The 10,665-nt window shown below is 35.1% G+C and overlaps 1 protein-coding gene across 2 annotated transcripts; it reads left to right on the plus strand.

Moving 5' to 3' along the window:
• Positions 1-2,486: 2,486 nt before the first annotated feature.
• LOC117113896 (heterogeneous nuclear ribonucleoprotein R-like) lies at positions 2,487-8,595 on the plus strand. 2 transcript variants are annotated; one of them, XM_033257389.1, is made up of 9 exons: positions 2,487-2,644; positions 3,403-3,595; positions 3,842-4,068; positions 4,296-4,400; positions 4,573-4,749; positions 5,551-5,686; positions 6,179-6,384; positions 6,806-7,080; positions 7,279-8,595. In XM_033257389.1, the coding sequence occupies exons 2-9, from the start codon at positions 3,403-3,405 to the stop codon at positions 7,877-7,879; spliced, it is 1,920 nt and encodes a 639-aa protein (XP_033113280.1). In that variant the 5' UTR covers positions 2,487-2,644; the 3' UTR covers positions 7,880-8,595. The 2 variants fall into 2 exon arrangements, with proteins under 2 accessions (XP_033113280.1, XP_033113279.1); XM_033257388.1 differs by lacking the exon at positions 5,551-5,686 and adding an exon at positions 5,897-6,032.
• Positions 8,596-10,665: the final 2,070 nt, after the last annotated feature.

The raw sequence follows: 10,665 nt of genomic DNA on the forward strand, positions 1-10,665 counted from the left end.
CTTAGCTCATGTATTGGTCTCCCCATTAATACAAATTTGTTGTTATCTTACATTTGGTAAAATAACTGAAAATAAATAAATGAATAAATAAATAAAAATAAACTTTAATTAAAAAGCATAATTAAATTAAAGCTAAAACAGAGGAATCAGACGGTTTCAAAACGAGTGTTCGGGTGTTTCTCTCAAATCGCCGAAACGATAGTTTCCCCCGTGGGGTCGGTCGTTTTAATGATTGATTGATTCTTCATAATAATAATAATAATAGTAATACGCCATTTGACATGCTTGCACCATTAAGAGCGTGAAAAATATTATAGTTATTAAGGTAGGCTAAAAGTACGGGCCATTGTTGGCCTATGGATAATAACAGGGCGTGTGCACCGATGAAGGCTCACTCATTGTTTTGTTTACAAAAACGATATTCTTTTATTTTAATGAGACTGACCCAGGCTAGCGCTTCACTGGTTAATTCGAAAGTATTAGGAATGAATGACCCACAATTAGGAAAAAAATGAAATGATAATAATTTATTTAGAAACCGAACTTGTTTGTAGCAACACGTCCAAATGAAATGTGCGTCCAAAGAAATGACATAGACCTAGTGAAAAAAAAAAGATCACAAAACAACAAAATTTTCTATACCAAGAATAAACGAAAAAGCTTCGTTGCTATTTATGAGTTAGCAATACGCCTACATTCGATATGCTGCTCAATGATGCTGATCCAAAGGATAGTTTACCGACTCAACAATTGATAATGATTGTTGATTAATTCGATATTTAATTGTAAAAAAAAAAAAAAAAAATCAATTTTAAGTATAATCCTCCTCTATCCAGATGTTCCATGCAATTCGAACTTTTTCACTGTATTGATTATAGGCCTGCCTATTTTTTTTTAATTTATTTAATGTTTAAAAGGGTACCTTTCCAGCTCTTCGAATGGAAGCTGGTATTCTGACCATCTTTAGTAAAAACTAAACAAACTAATATTTTGATACAAAAATAAGTAGAATAATAGTTACATATAGGCCTAAACAATGAAAAGTCAGTGAAAATCTTAATATGCATTGAATATATAAATATTTACTACAGTAGAACCCCTATTAAGGGGACACCTTCGGGACCAAAAAAGTGTCCCCTTAATGGGGGTGTCCCCTGAATAGGGGTACCCTGTTTTTAGGTTGCAATGCAAATAGGTCTACAATTAATTTATAATATGAAATCAGCAGAAAATAATTAAAACAACAATACTGTAGTAAAATATGTTCCCAATAATGTTTCATTATGCAATTTTAATGACCAAATATTCTTTTTTTTTAATATTACGTTTTCTATGATCAAACAATTTCATAGTTTGAAATAGTATAGGCCTAATGTAATTAATAGGCCTATGTGTGTAATGTGTCACATATGAAATATCCTGAAAAGGTAAACAAACACTGGTTTATTTGTAACCTTTCAACTTTAAGAGATACATATTATGGGATGGTCCTGCGAAATAGTCTCGTGGACCGCTTGATAAGAGGGAGAGACGAGTCTCGGAGGACCGGTGTGAGCAAGCTGCATCTTGTGGTCTTACTATTAGATGGATGTGCATGAATAGAGTAGGCCTAATATTATGTAAACTAGATTAAACAGAATTGACCTTTTGTTTTTCATATTTTGATATTTATAAATGATAAACAGTTTTCTATTTTAATGTAAAGTTTTATCCTATTAAATTTCATAGTTAATGTAATTTTTTATAATGACTCTTGAAAATAATTACTTTCCATTTTGATGTAACTTTTTATTGTCACCCGGTGTAAATTGTAACTTGATTTGGCCACTGGCCACGACCTGTTACAAATGAGGAATTTGAATTTTGAATAAAGTCATGATACATAGGCCTATAAATGTTTTGATGTTTAGAGTCCTTGAAATACACAAAAAACAAAGAAAAAAAATCCAAATTTTTAAGGGAAGTGTAACCTTAATAGGGGTGTCCCCTGAATAGGGTTCTCCCAAAGGAGGGGTTCTACTTATTAGGCCTACTATAATTAGGCATATTGTCACGACACTAAACAAGACGAAATGGGGACCTAAAGCAATTATAGTGGGAATATAAATTAATGACACGTCATACGGTAGGCCTAGACCTAATATTTTTTGCGCAAGTCAAATCCAATTTGACCTCGTTAATTTTCTGATTGAAAACGTTGGTGAAACGATCAAGCACATAAAAACTGTAGGCCTAAGCGGAATATGACTTTTTTTCCGGTGAAAATAAAGGCCAGCTCCCCATGCAGAAAATATAAAATCGCCGTAGGCCTATTCAATGCAAATCATATTAGAAAGAGATTTTATTATCAGTGGACCTTTTATTGAGTTTATGCAAAATTAGTACTATTCTTCACAAAAGGTTGGGCTCGGGAAAAGAAAAGCGCAAATTCCAAATAAGGATACATTGATTCCTTATTAGGTCAGCCCGCGAAACAATTATGTATTTCAACCAATCATTAAGATTCAGAAACCCGTCTATGAATGGTGACGCTAAAGCTAATCGCATTGCCATTCTCTCTCTACAATTTGCGTTCATTTACTGGAGAAATATTTAGGAATAGAGGGGTGTTTTGGGTTTTAAAAAGTAGACTGCAGTTTCCAAGGTAAATTTCTTTCTTGTTATTGTTTCTTATTTCTCTATTACATAATTTGTGTTTCTTAACTGAATAATTATACAATTTTGTGTCGACTTTCTTGTATTTCTAATTGTATGTAAGCTCCGCGGAATCTTCAAAAATGCTAGGCTGGGAAAGCATGGGGCCGAGGTACGCGGAACGGTCTTGGTTTCCTTTGCGATCCATGAAAATATATTAGGTCAAAGACAATTTCCTGTTGTTTTTCAAACTTATGTAGGATTAGTTTGCTTTACAAATCGAACTAGGGTTTATATCCAATCTTAATTTTGTAGGCAACTTTAATTTGATTTAAAATACATTAGATATGAGCCCTGAATAGCAAATTCTTTGTTCTCTTCATTCGCATTTTTCGAACAAAGAAATATTTCCCGATTCAGATTGTCCAAAGCGCTTAGACTAGGCCCTACCTACCTAGGTATAGGCCTACCTAAGTATGTTGGGCAGTACGGTACCCGTTGCAGTATACCATCCTAGGTTATAGGCTAATCCTGTAATATAATAATAATAATAATATAGGCATATGCCTAGGCCCTATGCCTTCCTAAAAAACAGATGGTGTTTTGTCCATTAATCGAGAAAGCTGAGTGAGAGTGGTTCTGTCGTGAGGAAGGAATAATTTATGAAATTTCAATCAAATAATGATGAGCGACGTTTTGCTGTTGAAAATTTCTCCAAACCAGTATTATTAATAGATAGGTTAACCGTAATTTGCCTTGTTCTTTCAGATGTCGGAAACAAATGGAGATATTGCAAAAGATGAAGTAGTCGAAGAACCAACTGAACAGGAAGAACCAATGGAAACACAAGAATCTCAAGAAACTGAAGAACCTTTAGAAAAAACTGAAAACTATGATAAATTTCTTGGGATGGGTTACCCCCAGAAAGTTGCAGAGGAGATGGACAAATTCTTTTCCAATGGTATGTTATTTTAAATGAATACATTTTCTTTTGCCAAAATTAGTTAATTGTCAATATATTGATTGTCAATATATTGATTGTTTGTCCTCGATTGTTTATTATCTATAAATTTATATTCAGTAACTTGTTAATTCTTAAACTTGTTTATTCTCAATAACTTGTTATATTTTTTTTTGTTATATTTGATTTGGATTTAATTTACCATTTAATGATATAATTTAACATTCTTTTTTTGCTCGCAAAAAGGAATGCTTCAAGACGAGGAACTTGACGAGCGTGCATTAGATGCCCTGAGGGAACTGAACGAAACGGATGCAGTCGGTGTCCTGAAGCAGTTTTCTGACAGTGACTTAACCCATGTAAATAATAAAAGCGCATTCCTTTGTGGAGTCATCAAAACATACAGGCAGCGTAAAATCAAAGGTTCACAAACAGCTGTAGATAAGACGGGACCAGATGAGGCTAAAGTTCAGGTATGTATAATTTAAGTTGGCCGAAGATGCCCACTGTGTGGATGAAAGCTTTAGTGTATTAAATTTGACAGACACGGTTGTTCGTTCACCTTTTATCGTTGCATAAATTTGTGCCAAGTTTAATTCATATAATACACCTTCCTTTTCTCAATGCCAATAATTTTTACAGGCTTTCTCTTCATGTCATCTTATAATTTAACAATTGCTCATATTATTGTTGTTTGCAGGAATTATTAGCTAGTACAGGTTACTCACTTGATGTGACGACAGGTCAAAGAAAATATGGAGGACCACCACCTGACTGGGAAGGACCTGCTCCTGCCAACACGGAGGTAAGGGACAGAAAACATGCAAACAAAATATAACTCTTGCTATCCAAATGTAATAGTAATTTATAATAATAATAATAATAGTAACATCATCATTATTGAAATTAAAATGTTTCACTCATCCAATCATCAGTTATATATTTTTTTTCTGATTTAAATATCTTTATCCTCTCAGCTATTTGTTGGAAAACTCCCAAGAGATGTGTTTGAATATGATCTTGTCCCATTATTCGAAAAATGTGGACGAATCTGGGACATGAGGTTAATGATTGACCCAAATACACAGAACAACAGAGGCTATGCCTTCATATCGTTTTGTGATAAAGAAGGTGCAAAGAAAGCTGTAGCAGAGGTATGTACTAACAAAATATGGTGGGTTAGTTTATTGAAAAACATCATTGGGAGACAAAAGTAAAAAATGAGTGTTGTTAGTATTGATAGTGCAATTAATATTTTTAACATTTTGGAGGGGAATACAATCATTGTTTTGGTTTCAGTTGTTGAACATAATTTGCACAGCTTGACTTGGCTTTTATTGTCATCAATATTTCAATCATATATGTTCTTCTATATTCAAAGATAAAGAGTGTTATTGTTTTGTTGTTCACTAGTGATACTGCTGTAGGATTTTAGGTGCATGGTGATTTTTTTTTATATATTATACAGAGATGTCTGGCTACTAATTCTACCGCTGTTTAAAAATTAAACCATTTTCAGTCATTTGGTTTATCTTTTCTTTTTGTTTAAACAATTTGCATGTTATTTTTGGGCATGTTTGCAAGACTTGTATATGCATTGAAATCAGGTTAGTTTCTCATTAGCTTCTTTAAACACTGTTTCTTCCTAGAAGGAATACTAGAATAACATACTGGTTTAAAAGTAAGTTGAAACCAAATAGCCTGATTTCAATGTGTTTTTCCTACATCTTATGCAGTTGGCTAAAATCTTGATACCTGTGTAGACTTTTGAGGCGTGCTTGGGATACACACATATTGCACTGTAGCCCCACCCATAATGCATATCTGATTTGTATGTCAACACGTGTCAAAATTTTCATGAATGTTATCCCATAATTGGCTTTGAGAGTGATACCTGTATGTACAATATTCGGACAACAACAACAAAAAAAATACAAAATTCTACTGCTCCTCAGCTTAATGACTACGAAATCCAGCCGAATCGAAAGATTGGCGTCACTCGATCGGTGGCCAATTGCAAGTTGTATGTTGCACCCATACCAAAGTCCAAGACAAGGGAAGAGATAATGGAGGAGTTTAGCCAACATGCACGTAAGTTACAAGGATTGCAATGGCAGGCATCTCTCAAAAGCTTGAAAATATACAAAACCTGCACTGTACTGATTTCCCTAAATTATTTGTTTCAATTGATATTATAAACCTTAATGTTTAAAGTTTCAGTACAGCCTAGGGTATTAAGTATATTTTCAGGGTATGAGTTGAACCAACAATTATCGTTGCCATTTGGTACTATCTTCCCAGCTCAATGATCATGTTATAAGGGGAAACAAGGCTATTTGTGTGAAGCATTCCACTCCAAATGTGACTCTGTACGTTGGGTCAATTCCTAAGAATAAGACACAAGAAGAGGTCAAGGCTGAGTTTGAAACGCATGCACGTAAGTCATTTGTCTACACATCAAATATTGATGATTTTGTCCCATTTTAAACAATGCATTCAACATGAAGATGTGGCACCTACAATTTTTGTTTTCTAATATCCTTTTTTTCAAGGATTCCTTTTATAAATTCTTTCCTCTTGTAGCTGGTCTGCGAGATGTTGTAATATATCTGACTGAAGACCGTAGAAAAAATCGTGGTTTTGCTTTTCTTGAATATGAAACTCACCAAGCTGCGTCTACAGCTAAAAGGAAGCTGTCTACAGGGCGTGTGAAAGTGTGGAATGGAGTTGATATTACAGTTGATTGGGCAGACCCTCAACCTCAACCTGATGAGGAAACCATGTCAAGGGTTAGTAGATTCATTACCTGTTTAAGTAAAAATGCAGATGTCCTAGATAGTAATTGATCAGCAAGTGGATCTATAGTGTACTATGCATTAGATCGGACAGTCAGTCACGTTTCTGAGTAGTAGAAATCAACCCTGGCCATCAGGTGCAAGCTCGGTGGTCTAGAGGTATGATGCCAGGCTAGTTATCTGGAGATCATGGGTTCGAGTCCCACCCGAGAACAACTTGCGATTTTTTTCGCAGTTGTTTTCAAATGTACTGAATATTCGGTGCATTTCCACGTCAGGTAGGGCAAAAAAAAAAAAATTACACCTATACATGTTTCTCCTGACGCAAATCCAGTTATTGTTTATTATTCCATCACGACAATAACAATTACTATCAAATATTTTAGTGTTAAATGACCACTTTTGTTTTCTGTAGGTCAAAGTTGTTTACGTCAGGAACCTGACTGCTGAGGCCACTGAAGAGAAGATACAGGAGAAATTCAAGGATTTTGGTGAAATTGAACGTGTCAAAAAAATTAAAGACTACTGTTTTGTGCACTTCAAGGATCGTGATGCCGCAGAAAAGGCAATAAATGAAATGAACAATGAAACATTTGAAGGCAGTACCTTGGAAGTGTCTCTTGCCAAACCACCTCAGGACAAAGATAAGAAGAAAGAAAGGCAAATGAAAATGCACATGGACAAACAAAGGTATGTTTTATAAGTAGGTACTTGCAAACAATGTTTAGTGATGCAACAATGCTTCAGATTAAGTAAGGTTGGACATATTTTCCATTTCATCTCATAGGGTATTGCAAACTTGTGTTAATTAAAAGTAATGTTCAAAGTGCAAATTGTAAAAAGCATATGAAGTTATCGAGTAGTAAATATTTTTTTTCTCGTTCACAGGGGATATGGCAGAAAGCCGTTCTTTGAGTATGGGCCAGTACCATTCAGAGGAAGAGGAGGTGGACAAGGAATGCGTGGACGTCCTCCATTCATGGGAGGAGGAGGGGGTGGTGGAGGAGGAGGCTACAACTATTTTGGTGGAGGATATGAGGAGTATTATGGGAACGACTACCGTGGTGGGTATGATGACCCATGGGCTGATGACTATTACTACGATAGGGGTTATGAGTTCGGAGGCGGTTATGGTGGTGGAGGATATGGTCGTGGCCGTGGAGGCAGAGGTGGTATGGAAGGGCGAGGTGGTATGCGTGGGCGAGGTGGAAGAGGCATGGGGGGTGGTGGTGGTGGTGGACCAAGAGGTCGTGGTGGTCGAGGAGGTGCTGGTGGAGGTAGAGGTCAGAGAGGGAGGGGAGCCCGTGGAGGACGGGGTGGTGGACGAGGAGGTAATGTTTCTGGAAAACGCAAATATGATGGCCAACCCTCAGGTGATCCTAAAAGGGGGCGTACTGGAGGACAATGGGGTGCCCAACCAATTGCTCAACAGCCACTTGGAGGAAATGACTATTGGTACAAAGACACATACGCCGGTGGATGGAATTAGTAATTTTTTGTGAATATTTGGATGTCAGTATGGAGAATGGCTGGACAAAAGGTGAAGACCTTTTATTTGTGTGGTTTGTAGCTTTTGTCCTACACACCTCCCCACCTGAAATTTTTTATACATATGAACTCCAAATTACTGTTCTTAATCATTGCCATGTAAATATACCCAGAATCAATGTGAACTTTTTTCAACAAGAACATTTCTATCACAGAGAAATAAGGACCATGAGGATAAAATTTACTTTGATTTCAGTCTTGAAAAAACAAACAACCATTATATTGAATAATGCTCAACTTGAATATAATTCATTGGACTTCTAACACGATTTAGTTGGCTACATGCCATTTTGTTATCTATGTAACATTTTAAGTGTTTATATGGTTTTTTTTTTCTATGAAAATTAATTTCTTGTAAACTTATGATATATATTACATTGTAAAAGGCATGAAAGAAAGGTCCCTTGATGTGGCTAAATGATGTCATAGAATGGGAATCCAATCATTTTAATGCGACAACGCTTTAATTTTAGACTAATTTTATCCAAATTTAGTGCAAGTAAAATTTAGTTGTAAAGATAAAAATGTAGTTTGGTGTTTAAACATTTTTGGCTTTGTTTCTCATTGATGTCAGAAAAAAAAATAATTGTAAAGTTGTCAAATTGGTGAATAAATCCTCGGTAGTAAATCTGCTTTGCTAGAACTCAAAATTTACAAATGTCTCCATTGTTTTTTTCAAGGTGTCAAATTTTGAATTTCAAGATCTGTACTAAAAGATGAAACTAAACAATTTACCATTCAAAGCAGATTTTTTAATCAAAATTTTCTATGTTGGTTTTTCTTTATGTACACATTTGCCAAAACAGTAGCTTTAGACAAAATCAAGTATTTTGCTGTGTTTTCAGTCCAAACTGACATCATGTAATTCAGTGTTATCTTAAATGTTGCTTGCCATAGAATGTTGTATGTTTGTACTAACATTTATCCCTTTTCTTTTTTTTCCTTTCCCCATTGCTGAGCCAACTGGAATTCATCCCCAAATCCTGTTGGGTCAATAAGTACTGTAATTAATAAACAAAATCCTTTAAAAGTAATTGCATGATAAATCAATCTTTTATCAGATATGTTGTTAAAAAAGTGGGCTACCAAAAACTTGCCCAATCTTCAAATTTAGAATAGTAAAAATTGTTTGTTGTATCTGTTAAGGTAAGATTGTAACTTAGTTACAAATTTCCAGCAATGGATTCCAAGTTCTCAAGTGCAATATTATTTATGGACAATATTCCAATGTTTTGGATCTCGATCAAGAACTCTGAACAAAAAATAAGAGTGAAAATACTCACCGGAAAAAAAATTGGATTTGCTGTAATATTTATTAAGTGAGGACAATTCCTAATTTGGTGAATTTATAGGCTTTTTGGTTACCCTTGATGTTGGCTTCTGTGTGAGAATATCACAGATCCAGATCTACAGGTACCAGTAGCCGGAGACCAGACTGCCTGGATAGATGATCAACAACTACTCTTGGACAGCCTTGGATGATTCATCAACTGACGACGACCATCGCCGGTGACGCCATAATATTAATAACGCCATGTTTTAATATTTTTTAATTGAAACTTAAAAAAGAAATTTATGATTGCTGATAATTTACATCAACTGATTCCCCAAGATTTTAAGAGCTGTATGTAAAACCAACTTCCATGATCAAGAATTTTAACCCTCAAGAAATAAAACAAAATTCATCTCTTCAGCTCTCAAGAAAGAACTGGATCAAAGTCTTCTGTGCATTGCAGTCAATTTTACTGCAAGAAAATTTAGTTGAAGAAGAAATCTTTTATTTAATACTGGAACTTTGCTGATACATGGCATAAAAGCTCTTGAACAAATTTGTAAAAATACAATAATTTTTATCCAAGAAAGACCTATCATTGGTACCATGGATTTGGATGGCAGTTTATGTTTGAAGAGACAGTATTTGGCAAGATAAATTACAACTTTATTATGATGCCTTATCAATCCTAATAAGTTTCTATGATGCAACAATTTACAAGTTCACTCAATTTGCCAACTCTCAAATCAGCCAGAATTATTTTGCTTTCGAAAAAATGGAATGGATTGGAGTTAATGAATGCTAGTGTTGTTGGTTTACTGCAAATTCTGGAATTTGTCTCATGACTAAAATCAACTCCAATCTTTTTATGGTACAGTACTTAAATTACACAGTATATATATCGATTCTGCTTAACGCTCTATGCGAAGTCTTTAATGGGTATAGACCTTTCCAGAGTGTCAAACTTAACTGACCATTTAAAACAAGGCCTGGAATATGTGCATGTCCTATAAATGCACATTTTTACATGCATTCACACTATCGTTTTGTGGAATCCTAGCAATAATATCCAAAGGGGCGGGGTTTAGCAGTAAGGTCCATTCACATCATCCCAGCATTTAAATAAAACTTCTTGGAGGTTATTCCATACTGTTCCCCTGGTTGACATCTACAGTATACTGTACACAGGATCAGCCTATTAATACACAAGGTTTAAATGCGACGATAAAGTCTGGTTGTATGTATGTATGAGCAAAGGGAAATTTCATCTATCCCCCTCCCCACACACACATTTTAAGACCAACATCTGATATTTTGAAAGTTAAAATATATTTAAGCTAATACCATGGCCGGGGCCACCACTTTTTGGCAGCAAAATATATAATGTCCATGCACATTTTTGTATGATCGGAAAGAAATGCAAGAAAAGAAAGAGTGGGGGCTCCCCCCCCTTT

The sequence above is a fragment of the Anneissia japonica genome, unplaced genomic scaffold (assembly GCF_011630105.1).
Source record: "Anneissia japonica isolate Jap-2015-1 unplaced genomic scaffold, ASM1163010v1 scaffold1417_len1240632_cov203, whole genome shotgun sequence".
NCBI lineage: Eukaryota > Metazoa > Echinodermata > Crinoidea > Comatulida > Comatulidae > Anneissia > Anneissia japonica.